This window comes from Chroicocephalus ridibundus, chromosome 19 (assembly GCF_963924245.1).
Source record: "Chroicocephalus ridibundus chromosome 19, bChrRid1.1, whole genome shotgun sequence".
Classification (NCBI taxonomy): Eukaryota; Metazoa; Chordata; class Aves; order Charadriiformes; family Laridae; genus Chroicocephalus; species Chroicocephalus ridibundus.
Window position 1 is genome coordinate 9,056,006 of NC_086302.1, and position 14,518 is coordinate 9,070,523.

Consider the following 14,518-nt stretch of genomic DNA (forward strand, 5'->3'; position numbering starts at 1 on the left):
GCTGTGGCCCGTGCGGCCTTTACGGTCTGTGGGCAGTGTGAGGGAGGGTGGCCCAGGAGCAGGATGTGGTCATGGTGGGGAGGGAGGGGACAGGCATGTGTCCAAGGCCAGGCGCACCGCAGTGCACGGCGTGCTGAGGTTCCTCTCTGGGCGCACAACGCGGTGCTCCTTTCAGCTTCCTGAGGTGCGCGAGACCAAGCAAACAGGTTGGTGATGCCCCCCCTCCCCGAGAGCGGGAGGTCCCTTGGGAGAGGGGTGGCGGGGTGCCTGGTGTGCATCCAGTGCCCGGTGTGTGCGGCGGGTGCCTGTTGGCAGCCCGGGCCCCTGGCCAGCAGGAAATGAATCACCTTCAGTCTCAAAGGCTTCGCATCGGGGCGCCGCAGTCTCCCTTACCAGTGCTGTCTCCTCCCCACATCCTGCTCGTCGCCTCTTGGCACTGTGAAATAGGAAACTCCTGAGTGTTTCCTCTGCTGGGAGCTCCACAAAAATGCTGTAGGCGAAGTCCTGCTTCAAGGCAGACAGCCTGAGCAAGGGTGCAGTTCAAAGAGCTGCAGTCACCCTCCCCTCAACTTTGGAGTAGCCCTCGCACACACTGGGGATGTGCCTCAGGCCCAGGACTGGACGATGCTAATGCTGAGCACCAAAGAGGGACGTCAGATCCTCCCCGCAGCTGTTCTGGCTTGCTCAAGTCCCCCTGCCTGCTACTCCCTGCCAAGCACAGAGGGGCTGTTTAAAAAAAGCCCTGCCACCTCTGGGGTGAGCTGGGAAGAGATCTACATTTAACGCATCGGAGTGTGCCCACGTGTTATAATCGCTGCTCATTGTCAGTAGCAGCAAGGAGGAGAGGCGTGAGCATTCTCAACTGCTCATCTCCTGGGTGCGAGTGGGTGGCAGCAGAGGGCAACAACAGCTTTTGAAACAGCAGGGAGAAACTTGAAACTCCACTGGCATAGTGTCCTTGGGATGTGACTACAAGCCGTGTGAAGTCGGGATGTGACTACAAGCCTGAGCAGTCTGGGCTGCAGGAGCAGTACTGGCAGCGATAGGCAGTGCTGACTGGCAGCAGCTCTCACATCCCCCATCTGCAAGCTGGGCGTGGGGGGCTTGCCCCTTCCTCAGTGGCCACCAAATGGCTGGGGGTTGCATTTTCTAGCTTCCAGGTCTTGTTTATGTTTCCTGAATCTTTGTCTCTAAGGCGTCTTCGGGAGACTGGTGCGGTGCTGAAAAGAGGTGTCTGCTGCGTGGGCATGTCCATGAACAGGGACCCGAGTCCTGCACGTGCCTGACCCTCCACAGCCCAAGAGCTTGCACGTGGGCAGAGCATGCAGAGTGCCAAGCGCTGGCGCGAGGGCCTGTCGTCCGTTGGTTGTGCACAACCTGCCTGCGCGGACCAGCAGAGGAGGGCCCTTCCTTCCCTTGGCTATTTGGAACAGGCTATTTTTGGAAACCCTGTATAACCGAAGCAAATGGACCGTAGCTCCTCTCTGCAGTTTCATTTCTCCTAATTTAGCACTCAGAAATGTGTTTAATTAAAAAGTTATTTATATAAATATATATAGTCTAACTTATACTGTGAGAATGTTTATATTCTGAGCTCTTATATTGATTTTAAGCATTTTTTCTTTCAGGGTGAGATTGCCTCTGTTCAAAGAAACGGTAACGTACCAGGAATCCACAAGGTGTTAAAGACCACACCATTCATCCAGACTAAGCAAAGCTTTCACCTAAAAGGAATAAAAAATAAACATGGCAGAATTTACAGGTTACAAGGAAACCTCAAATCGGCACCTACGATTCAAATTGCAGAGTCTTAGTCGCCGCCTTGATGAACTGGAGGAAGCAGCCAAAAATCTGCAGAAAGCAGAGGATGAGCTGCTTGACCTCCAGGACAAAGTGATCCAGGCAGAAGGCAGCAACTCCAGCATGCTGGCTGACATCGAAGCCCTGCGGAAAAGAGTGCTGAAGATCGAAGGCAAGGATGAAGAAATTAGGAAGGCTGAAGAGCTTTGCCGGTTAATGAAAGAAAAACTTGAAGAGGAAGAGAGCCTCACCCGAGAGCTGAAGTCAGAAATTGAACACCTTCAGAGGAGAATGGCAGAGCTGGAAAAGCTGGAAGAGGCCTTCGGTAGGAGCAAGAACGACTGTACGCAGCTGTGTCTTAGCCTCAATGAAGAAAAGAACTTGACCAAAAAGATATCTACAGAATTAGAAATACTTAGAGTGAAAGTGAAAGAACTGGAAGCATCTGAGGACAGGCTGGATAAAACCGAGCAGAGCTTAACAGGCGAGTTAGAAAAACTGAAATCCTTAGCGCTGAGCTTTATCAATGAAAGAAAACATTTTAATGAAAGAGAAAAGCAGAACGAAAAAATAATCCAGGAGCTAACACAAAAATTAGAACAAAACAATAAACTAAATAGGGCAGACCAAACTAGAAATGCATCCAACTTGCTAGAAAGGTCATCAAATAATCTCCTGGACAGAAATGATTTGAGAATTGAAGATGACTTAACTTCTGCATTGCCCTCTAAGGAGACCAGGAGGAAGGGAAGTGTAGATTACCTTAAACATGTAGAAAATGAAACCAGGAATAAATCAGAAAACCAAAAGAATAAAAATCAGGAAGACAACAAAGTGAAAGATCTCACCCAAGAAATTGATAAACTTAAAGCTCAGATCAAACGTTTTGAATCTTTAGAAGAAGAACTTAAAAAAATGAGAGCCAAAAACAATGACCTGCAAGATAGTTATTTAAGTGAACAGAATAAAAACAAACTCTTAACGGGTCAGCTAGAAGAAATAAAAATGCAGATAAAGAAACAGAAAGATTTAGAGAATGGCGAGGTTGAAAATGAAGATACAAGCTTTTCTGGCAGAGGAAAACATGACAGACCTAAATACAGAGGTGTCGCAGCTGATTTGGCAGCTGCCAAGCACAAGCCAAGGGAGCTCTCACCCCAGCAGCGCCGGGAAAGAGCAAGGAACAGAGATTTCTCTGTCAGTAATGACAGCTACAGCCATGGTGGTAAGCAGGTGCCCAGCCCAAGCCTAATGAACAGAAAAGCAGGAAAAGCATCTGGTGCATCTGCACTTTCAGACACTGCTGTGACAGATACAAAAAGACTGGAAGAGAAATCCACTTTTTCTTCTGGTCAGAAGGAAGGCTGCATCACACAAAATGAGGGGAAGAGATCAAAAGAGCAGCCCTCTGTCCTCAGCCGATATCCTCCTGCTGCACAGGAGCAGAAATCTTGGAAGTCACCTTCCAAACCTGTTGCTGACACAGGGCCAAGAGCCAAAGCTGAAAAGCCATCTCAGGTGCTCCGTGGCAACAGCCAAGCCGGTGCTGACGCACGGGATGAAAAGTCAAGTAAAGGAGAATCAGCGGCTTCTTTGGCAGAGAAGATGAAAACAAGCCAGGCAGAAGTCAGTGACAGCTCAGGGGACACGCTGCTTGCCAGGGGTAGTCACGCTTCTTCCAACAGCACAGGTTCGGCGTACAGGTACCACCTCTCCTCCCATGTGTCGGTGTTGGACTCCGCTGGCTCTAAAGCAGAAGCAGTGAACACTTCTGCTGCATCACACAAACAGCCCTTGGAGGGGAGGGCTAAAAGAGCAATAATCTCCCAGGAAAAAGAATTTGCAAGCACATCACTTGAAAGTGCGAAGCTTTCAACACTAGCAAAGCGTTCCCATCGCTCCAGGAGTCAGGAGGACATTCTGCAGATTCTCACAGGTCTTGATAAAGAAGACGTGGAGCAGTCTTCAACTTCAGCAATGGATCATGTAAACGCTGGCTTAAAAACGGACTCCAAAACCATCCAGAGTAACCTGGAAAAAGTTAATTCAGATGAAGAATTGGGAAGAAGCAAAAAAGCAATCATTCACTCAGATTCTGAGACAAGAAAGAAAGGTTCCAAGCAGTTCTCCAATTCCAGGGGAGTTTTTAGAGCGTCGCTTTTTGAAAATGACAAAAACACTGTAAACGATGAAGACTCCAGCAAGTGTATAAAACCGTCAGATGCCAGCGTTGGAGAATTTAAATCCAGGAGGTCATTCAGCCCAAGAGAAGCTCTGAGATCAAAAGCTGTCATTAAACCTGCAATTGTTGAAAAGGATACGAAGGCAGTCATGGGGGGGACTGTTTCTGAGGCAGAGTCAGAAAAACAGAAGTCTGTTTTTAAAATGGTAACAAATAAAATGACAAGCAGCATCACAATCTTTCCTTCTGAGCCAACAGCTCCAAGGACTAGTGCAGATGTAGCAGCAAGGGAAAGGCACGTTACCACCAGCAACATCAGAGTTGCTCCAAATGAGCCTTCACCAATAGCAAGCAATGTCCCCACACCCTTTGAGATATCAATTAATAAAAGTGCTCTGAAATTATCTGAGATGGACAGAACTGGCGAGGCAGCACTGAGAAGTAAAGCAGAAACAGTGGTCTCCAGAAGCAGCATTGTGATAAAGACTTCTGAACTCACGGAGAGGAACAGTGAGCCGCCTTCAGAGACAATCAGCTGGAAGAGCCATGGGTCTTCAGATGCAGCTTCATCCGAAACAAAACATGTCACTGTGAGAAGTTCTTGGAGAACACGGCAAGGCTTACGTTCCCTGGAAGACTCTCAAACCAAAGTGGAGAAAAGTGCATCTTCCAGCACTACAAACGCTTGTAGGTCCTCAGTGGACCTCTCAGAAATGGAAGCGAACAGTACAAAACCAAACTCCCTGGAGCAGACCTCAGCGAGGACCAGTGTCACGGCTAATTCCTGGAGTGCCCCTGAACTGGGGTCCCGAAGGACCAAAAGTAACTTAAGTGCATCTGAACTGCTAACACGCAGGAGCTGTGCAAGCGATCCTACAGCAGCTTCTGCTTGGCACCGGACCACGCTACCTGTAAGTATCCTGTATTAAACAGACTTGTCTTTCCGTTGCTGAGGATTTCCAAGTTGCCTGTTAGTTGTAGGGTGCCTGATTTGAAATTCTTACAGTTTATTTTCTTAAGTGCTGCCCTCTCCCAGCTCCTGCTGTCTTCAGTGGAGCATCTCATATGTGAAGTACCCAATTTAGACTTCTTGCAATTAGATCCATCTGCTCGGGTCTTGTAATCCCATATGAGTAACTACATAGTAGCATTTGGTCTTGCCAAGATTAGAGAAGACATAGTCACAGCTTATGTAGGATATGGTATGCTTTTCAGAGTGGCTTTGCACAGCACTGTCAATTTGGAATAGTAATGAAAAAATGATGGAAATGAGCAGATTTCAGTAAGGTGCCTCAGGTGGAGCTATAGCTCTAATGGCAGCTGTAGAGATATGGCTCCTTTTGGTGAGCTGCATGGTTTCCCCATGTGAAACCAGAGCTGAGAGCCGGACTGGAAATGCTTCCTGGGCCTCTCCTAAACAGATGACTGGTGACTGGTTACAGAGGGCTGCTCCCTTCTTGGTCTGTAGCAATATCCCACCTGAAAAGAAAGAAGACCCACAGGGGTGGCCGTGCACTTTTTCTGTTCCTTTGGCTGGTACCAGTGAGGGGAGTCCCTCAAAGCAGGGCTGACACACGCAGACTTGAGCTCTACTTGCCACCGGAGCTGCAGGCTCCAGTGTATTTCAAGCAAGGTCGCTGGCACCAAGTGCTGCTCCGGTCCATTAAACCACATTGTGGTTCCTGTTGCAGCTCCGGGCTCTGCCCTTCACTTAGAGCTGCTGTAAGCAGCTGCGGCCATTGCCAGTCTCCAGGAGGAGCCAGCTGAGTAACTGACAGGGCTTGTGGCAGAGGGGACAGATTCATCACCAAGTGACTCTGGCATTGACAAAGATGAGGTTGTGAAGACGTGAAAGGAGTTTTACGTTTTCGAAACTTTTCTTTCACTTCTGCTTTGCTTTGCAGAGTCTATTGCCTGCTGTCACAAAGTGCAGGTTGGCCTTCCAGCTACATTTGGATGCTAAGAATACATCAGGGGCTTAAGGCATGATGTCTGCCATTCATCAGCACCAGTGAGCAACCTAAATACCCTGTATTGAAGGGGACGCCTAGGAATGGCGTCACGCAGACACTGTGCTTGAAGCAGGTGATGGAAATCATGGGGACAAGGGTGTTGCGTGCCCCCGTTTCTGTCCTACCTGTAGGGTGAGAAGTTCCAAGCCAAGACCATCTTCCTGGCCAGGGTCGCTCATGGGTCACAGGCAGTCTGTACTTCTCTCTCATGAATCCACGCAGAACTGACATCACTGAGGTTGTCCTTTTGCATAATGGCAGCTTATGTGCTTGGGGAAGGGGAGGTCCATCCCTGGCCCTCCCTTTATCCAGGTGTTTGAATTCACAGCACCCACAACCGCGAGTCTCACAGCTGCAGAGGTCTCCACTTGCAGCTGGGCTCACAGTGGTCAGTCATGAAGCCCTAAAGAGTGGGCACTCAGGTATTTCTTTCCCATCTTCCCCCTAGCAGCCCACCCAGGGCTGAGTGTAGTTCTGCGGTACGTTCTGTGGGTGGTCTCAAGGTTGCTCTCATATCAAATTTGTTAGCTCTGCGGTGTGCCTACAAAAAACAGCTGCTGAAGTGTATGGGACAGAGCGAACTGATCTCTGTGTGGTCACCCTGGGTATCCCTGATGGATTAGCTGGCTTCCAGCCTTGCCTGTGTCCGCAGTGACAAGCAGTCAGGAAAGCGATCGCATGGTTAGTTCACGGAGGGCTGCTGAGCATTGAGTTAGGTATCTCTCTGCATCGTACTTTAAAATAAAATCACCCTGACACCACACAGTCACAAATCTGAATTCTCGGTCATAAATTAGGTATATTTTTAGCTTGTAAACGAGGAGCATCAAGTTACCCTGAAAGACTGCAGATACACAGATATACCAAATTTCATATATTTGGGCAGCTCAAATTATTGCTTATGCCCTTGGAAAAAACCACCAAGTATCTGCCTTTGAAGGCTATCTTCAGACTTGTAATATGTGTCATATCACAAGCAGTCTGTTTCTGCTGGGATTTGGGTTTCGATTAAAGATGTAGCTATTTCTCTGGCAGAAGGCTTGGCGCTGATCTGCGCTAACTTTGCACATTCAGCTTTCCTGTGAAGGCATCACTGTCGCCTCTTCATAGCTCTGCTATCCAAAGCTGAGATTGCCTTAAGAATCGTGTTTGGGAAGCACAAGGTCTGTGCTGGTTTTGCCAATATACATCTTCCGCTCCTCCATTAAATACTCACGTCTGACGATTTGCTGCAGCACAGCAGGAGCCTAAAGCAAGCTGGAAGCTCAGCTCCTGCCTCTTATCCTGTCCCTCAGGACAGACCCAAACCGAGCACCTGGAAATAATTCTTGCAAGGAGATGCCAAGGCACAAGATATAATTTCAGCCTCCTGTTTTTGTACCGCTGATGTAGGAAAAGGTCCCCAGTGAAGCTAGAGGAGGTGTTGGCAGCCTTTAGCAATACCTGTGCTACAGAAGTAGCAGCTCCTTTGGGCGCTGCTGTGGGAGACCCAGCAAGGAAGAGGTGCTGAGGGATGGATGCTGCAGCCTGAGGACCAGCTCCCTCTAGTGCTTGCAGACAGCCTTCCTCGGGCTCCCATAAAAGACACGAGGAGGTGCAAGACCTCAAGCAATCATTCTTTTGGGCTTTGTGTTTCAGATAACGAAGTTGGTATTTCTCTGGTGTGATGTTGGACTGGTGAAAATTTGCCATGCCCAAACTAGTCCAAAAGCACTGGCAGGCAGCGAGCAAATGAGCAGGCACCAAGGCAAGATGAGCGCACTTAATTTGTTTGTCTTGTGGCTGTAACATTAATATGACTGGAGCTGGGCTGTGTGCTGCATAAATTAGGTAAAAACCTAAAGGCAATCTTCACTTCTTGTGTACCTTCTTATGGTGGGCGGTTCTCATGGAAAAGTCTCACTGACAGCATCCAGGGGTGTGCTGCCTCTCACCCCTTCTCTCCTCTGCTTAGGGATTAACAGAAAGTGCATCCATCACCATTTCGCCCTTGCTGACGTCACATAAGCATCTACTTAAGCAGCCAGCCATGCCACATCCCTGTGTTTTCATCTTTCATTACTTTGTCAGTACTGAAAAATGTCAGACCTCAGTAACTTTGTCTACGGGTTGTGTTCTGTTTTGTGCTGAGGGTCACAGGCTGTTCAGAGCAGCTTCCAGGGGCTTGCCAGTGAGCAGCCTCCTGCACCTGGCTCTGTGAAACTCTTTGAGACCAGCATATCTGGGTTGATAGTCAAAAATTCATGCTGCCTGACAGCAGAGACAGGACTGACACTGTCAGATGCACAAGGGCATGGAGCATCTGTATGCTCAGCCAGTGCCCTCATCTCTAAAGACAACTACTGTATCAGAAATAGGTGCCCAGCCCTTGCTAAGCTCTCTAGGTCCGTCAAGATGACTGCCATTCATTAAATTAAAATTATCACCTCACTTTTACGAGCAGCCTGGCCCGTCATAGTTACCTCTGGCCCATGGTTGGTTGGAGGTCCCTGTCCCTGTGTTGTGTGTGTTCACTGAGGTGCTGCTGTTGCTCACATCTCGATTCTCTTGTAGGGCTTGGATCACAAGAGGGAGGTCAGGTCCAGTGTTTGCTGGATGTCATCCACAGCTCAGGGCAGATGTCTGCCCATCCAGACCCACCAGATGTCACAGCTTCTTTCTGAGGGCCCATCAAAGCCTGGTGGCCAGCTCAGATGCTTTTCTGCCAGGCACAGGGGCCGCTGCCTCCCCCTTCCCCACTGTCCCTTTTGCCACAGGGCAGGGACCAAATTTGTTCCACTAGTGCCCACAGGCCCTCACAGGGCTGTGCACTGGGTGGTTCAGCAAACACGATGCCATCCCCAAAGCAAGCAGAGCTGATAAAGTCTTTAGCAGTGCAGTGCAGCCCTTGCGCTTTGCCCAGTGATTGTTTCGTTTCTGATGGTGCTTTACAGTGTGGTGGAGGTTTTCCAGCCAGCAACAGCAAAAGCGCTGCTGTCTTCTCAGGGAGCTGGAAGGCGCCAGGGACTCCTCACCCCGTGAGTCACAGCAGGGTGCAGTAAAAGACATGGGTGCCCCAACCACCCCTGAGGCAGCCCGTAGGCACCTGAGTCCCAGGGTTATAACCCTATAAATGTCTCTGCAGACATTCAAGAAAACATTAGTGAGTTTAAAAGTGCCATTTAGATGCCTATAGCAGGAAACGGTGTAGGACACTGCCACATCACATCCTCATTGCCAAGAAAGTGGGAGATTCAGGTTGCTGGCACCCCCATCCATGGTAGTTAAAACCCAGAGTTAATATTTTTAAGAAACTGCATCAATCACTGAACTGTGGGATTTTTCTGCTGCCATTGGTCCCTCGTGGATACCAGTATTCTAGGCCCAGCGAGCCACGCAGATGGAGCACAGATTTGTGCATGGGTCACTCAGCTGAACAGAAGACTCCACACCCATAAAGCTGGGTGGTTTTAAATTACTGGATGGTTTTTAAAAAAAAAAAAAAAAAAAAAAAAAAGCCTGTATGAAACAGCACGTAAGCGAGGACATGCCAGAGCTGGCCTGTGCGCGGAGCACCTTGCACTGCAAACCCAGGACCAAAAACCCAGCACTATTCCAGACCCCTTCGTAGTCCCTGAGTCCCAACCCTCTTTATTTTCCTTTGAACAGGATGAAAGCAAAGATTTTGTGCCCAGTTCCAGAAGAAAACAATACGGCTCTTCTGAGTACCTCTCCCAGGTTGACACAGCAGGGAAAAGGCCAGCCACTAAGATGGAGCTGCAGGACCCCGAATCCAACACACACGCTCCACTGGGTCTGCAAGCGGAGGAGCAGGTATGTGAGTTCAAGGACCATCCAGAAAAGGGAGTTACAAGGCAAGAAGCCAGTATCTGAACTGACCTCCCAGTAACATAACTCAGAGAACTTGTCCAAATGAATGTAAGCCTTTTAGGAGAAATCCAGTCTTAAATTAGCACTGTCCAGAGCTGGACTGTCTACTGTATTGCCTCGGTAAATTATTCATCACGTTCCTATACCGGTAAAATGTACTCCCTTATTTTTCTGTTCTAAACTTATTTCACCTAGCTTTACAGCTAAAAATTTTCTCCAGGGAATAAGAGGCACTGCATCTAGTCATCCCCTGGCATGTATTGGACAATCAGGGCTGGAAAAAACATTGGAGAGACAAAATCAGAGCCCTTGACTTTCCTGCTTCAGCTGGCTGCTGTACTACTAGGTTGCTTGTCAGCTGCTATGTACCTGCTGCTCTGCCTCCAAAACCACATCTTCCTGGACACATAGAGAAATGGCCCATGTTATAGTGACCGTGACTTACTGCCTGACATATGAAAAGCCATATATTCCAGCCTTTCAAAGGGCACTCCCTTCAGAGGGGTCCAGGCAGCCTTTAATTCTTAGGTGCACAGCCATGCTTAATGTCTGTACAAAAGACTTTCTTTTTCTCCTGGCATTCCCTCTCTGCCTCTGCAGCTGCCCAGAGCAAAGTGCGTATTTCCATTCACGGATCACCCACAGCAGGAAACATCTTAAGACCTCAAATTTGCCATCAGTGTGTCTTCCTGGACGTGCACAGGAGTGGCTGAGTCTTCATGTGAGAGCAGCAGGGCTGCAGCGGGGCAGCTGAACGCCCTACATAGTCACATCTCGGTGACATTGCACAAAATTAGGAGCCCAGAGGGACGTGGTCCCAGCTGAGCTTTGCAGACTGGAGTTTAGAGATAGGTAGCGTTTGCAGTAGGAAGCAGTGAGCTCACACTGTCCCTGTTGGTAGCTGAGGAAGGGGACTCCACAGCGATGCTCTGTGTGGTGACCAAGAGGTATCACCCACAGTGACGTTCCTCGGGCCAGATGGAGACTCCTGTACCTGAGGCTGCGCTGTGCTTCCTTTGTCTGCACAGACTGGGTCAACAGCAAATAAAAACCTGGGTAAAGTCAGGTCCCCATAACATACACACAGTCATTTGGATCTGCTGTCTTGCCCAGAGCTCCACTGACTGTTACAGGAGCACAAACACCTCGCACACGGAGATTCACACGTTAGAGCAGCTCCATCTCCTCTGTGCTGTCAGGTATCACACATCTCACTTGCGAGATCCACATGCCGAGTGTGGAAGTGGGTGCGGGGTATGCTACGGCAAAAAAAAAGACAATAGGTCCTGCCTGTGTGGGGCAGGGCCCGGTCATTCTGCTTGGGGCCTACTCAACTGTAACCGCTGGCAGAGCCCGTATCTTCCAAACCGATCCTGCCGCTGCCCTCCCCTGCCCCACCATTGGGCAAGGATCCTGCTGGGCTTTGGGGTCGCTGCCTAAGGGCAATCACAACACTATTCCCCAGAGCAAAAATGATGCCAGAGGCAGCTGTCAGTCTGTGATGCTGTGGGGTTGTATTTTACAGAGCGCTTCCCGTGCCTGCTGGACAACATCTCGGAGATGAGTTGTATTCCCTTCTGCTCAATGGACGTGCTGCACGGTGGAGCAAGAGGCAGGACAGTACCTAGCTCTCGGGCATCACAAGCTAGCCTGACCGCAGTTTTCTAATGTGATTTGCAAGGTACAGGAGCTTTACCAGTGAATTCTTTTTCTTCATTGCTCAAGAGGCAGCTGCAGAGACTTTGCTCAGGGGACTCGCACTTCTCATCTCTGTACCTGCAATCTTAATCTCCTTCATAGGATGATAGATCTGTCTCCACATGGAAACCTTGACTGCATAGCCACTCTGAACCATGGTACTTCTTGTTAATCACTTGCATTTAGACAAAAATCCCAGAAGTATCCCTGTGACTACGGTCCACCAGCCCATGACAGCTGTCCCACATGGCTCTACACAGGGCTCAGTCCTAGGGAGAGTTTGCAGTCTCCTAATACACCCTTGTTGGCTCGGATTGTGGTCACCTCACTACCTGTGTTCCCAGCACCGCCTGTGTCTCAGCAGGAGGAGACCATTCCCCACTGGTTGCTTTACACGTTAAGAGAGAAGGAGAGCAGAAAACGTTGTTTAGAAGCAGTTTCTTCTTTATTGCTATCGGTCTCTGCAACAAGCTTTGCCTGACCTACTCATCACCAGCTGAGATCTCACGCCAAGTCATCATCCGCTGAGCCAAACCAACAGCAGTTCACGCAGCAGTGAAACTTCCCCCTGACTCGGACTGAGGTGCTTTTTTACCTGAAGCTTTATGTCCATCACGCTCTGCAGGCAGCACTTCTGCTGCTCGCTCTCAGCAGTTGAGCTCTAAGGGAAAAAGAAATAAGTGCTTTTCCTCGTAGACAAGCAGAACGTCCTTGTTCCTTCCAAAACCAGGGTGGAGACAGCAGGATTAGACCCTAAGTTGAGCTCCAGTATGGCTACATAGGCAGCCTAGGTCTGTGCCCCTCTTCAGAACCACCCCGTTCACCGTATGTGGGACCCGAGTATGGTCAGAGGCTGCTTCAAATACAGAGGTCTGTTACCCTTTCAGTGCCCACAGGCCACCGAGCGCAGATGGCATCACTGTCGGGGAAGGCACTGCCCCTGCAGCTCCAGGAGGTGCTCAGGTGTTGGAGCAGCATCTGCCCCGCGCGCAGTGCTTGTATCTGGCTCACCCAGCCAGACCTCTGCCAGTCCTTCCCTTACACCCCACCACCCAGCTTGGGGCTGGCCCACGCTTGTCCTGTCCTGGCCCCAACCACCGCTGACCTCCCCCGGTGCTTTCTTCCGCCTGTCAGAAACAGTCGCCCCTCGCTGCGGAGAGACGACGGCACCGCAGAGGGGAGACGGTCCCTTACCTGTTTTGGAGGTGCTGCCACCCCACAGCTCCTGTAGCCGAGTTGCACCCCACACTCGTTCCCACACCTTCCAGACAAGCAGCTGCCGCAGCCGCGCGGTGTGACTGTCTGCGCGCGCCTGCCCGCGCTGCCTCCTCCCTCTCCCTTGCCATTATATGCCTCAATTCTGAGAGGCAAATGAATCAAAAAAAACCAGAGCTGGTTGGCAAATATCTATGGAACCATTTATATAAAAGGAAAGTGATTAAATTCCTTTTTTTTTGTGTTAATAAGGATTGTTTGGAGGAAGGGAAAGATTATTTTTGAAAAAAAAGCGTTTCCTTTTGCAGTTTTTAGATGGTTTCCCAAACCTATCTTTTTAACCCTTCATTTATTCTTTTATATTTTATGACATGTATAAGTGTCAAGTTGCATAACAAGACAAAAAGATAATGCTTTTAAATTAGTACTAAGTGGCAGCTCTAATAATGTTAAAATTAAATTATATTAAAATAAATTATATTAACTGCTATCTTTTACCATTTCCTGACATGGCAGTGCTAGTGGAGAATGGCATAACTATATCGAGTAGAACGGCAAAAAATTTTTAAACTCAAAGTCCAAACTAAAAGTGGAAGAAACTGAAATTCTGAAGTTAAATTCAGATTTCTGAAGTGTCCCATGTTTATCAGGAAATACTGAAAATTAGACATTTTGCAATCTAAAGCCACAATGGAGATTTTTTTTTTTAATGAGCCTGTGAAATTGTAATACCCACCCTGAGAGCCCTGCTGTGCACAGAGATGAACTGTATGGCAGGATCACCGCCCACCCAGGCGAAAAAAAGACATTACTGAGATCGCTTGCTTGAACAGCATCAGCTCCCCCGGCCCGGTCGCACAATCCCGCGGCTGAGGGACACAATTGCAGCCTGACCACAAGTGCCACATCTCAGCAGGGCTCTCACAGGGCTGGCTCGCTTGCCGGCCTCTGCCAGCCTCAGGATGCTATGTGCTGACTCTTTGTCCCTTATTTTAATTTTTAAGGAAAATATTTCCCTTCAAAACTCAACACGCTGCCTCAGGTCCTCTTCCATCTGCATGGGAGACGCTGCTCTGAGCCAGCCGCGGCTGCGCTCCCACGAGCAGCCCAAATGCTTCCTGCAGTACCTGCTTGCTGAACCTGGGCGTTCTCATCTTGGAGGTGTCTTGGCAGGTACCCGCCTCTTCAGACAGCACAGTAATTATGTACTTCCATTTACATTCCCAAACTTGCTGCTGAGCAGCTCTGCAGTCGTGTGATATATACCCAGTTGCAGTCACTGGGGCAGAACCGCTGCCGACGACCTGCTTGGCCCTGCAGTTCAGTCTCACAGGGAAGCAGCACATTTAGGAGCCCCCCCGGCACCACCGCTGCCCAGGACGTGCAGCTCAGTTTTACAGGCAGCCAGCACATACGCACTCGAGAGGATGAAGGTGGCTTTGAGCAGCGACTGTATGGCTTTCTTCCCAGCGACGATCCCTGTCCTGCTGCAGGACAGTGGGCCCCATCCCGCGGGACACTTGGGTGCCTGTGCACGTCCACCAGCCCTCTCCTTGCATTCCTGGCGTGGATCCAGCTTAGCATGGTGCTTCCAAAGCTCCTCCCAAGGAAACTCGTTTCAGTCCCGGCCAGGAAAGCTGTGCATCCCTAAGACATGACGTGCCGGGTTAACGCAGGCTTCCCTGTACCTACCCACAACACTCTGGCTCATCAGAGTTCCTCAGCCGCACAGCTCACCCCA

General features: G+C 49.5%; 1 protein-coding gene across 4 annotated transcripts in view; it reads left to right on the forward strand.

Annotated features, from left to right (window-relative positions):
* The window catches only part of LUZP1 (leucine zipper protein 1), a 40,679-nt gene extending 28,222 nt beyond the window's left edge, over positions 1–12,457 (forward strand). For 3 of the 4 annotated variants that reach the window (XM_063356016.1, XM_063356018.1, XM_063356015.1), the window contains exons 2-4: positions 1,629–4,893; positions 9,643–9,807; positions 11,390–12,457. In XM_063356016.1, the coding sequence (XP_063212086.1) occupies positions 1,747–4,893; positions 9,643–9,807; positions 11,390–11,428 (3,351 nt within the window). In that variant the 5' untranslated portion in view covers positions 1,629–1,746 and the 3' untranslated portion in view covers positions 11,429–12,457. Of the gene's footprint in view, positions 1–99; positions 207–1,628; positions 4,894–9,642; positions 9,808–11,389 lie in introns of those variants that run through there. The other variant, XM_063356017.1, reaches the window with a different exon arrangement.
* Positions 12,458–14,518: the final 2,061 nt, after the last annotated feature.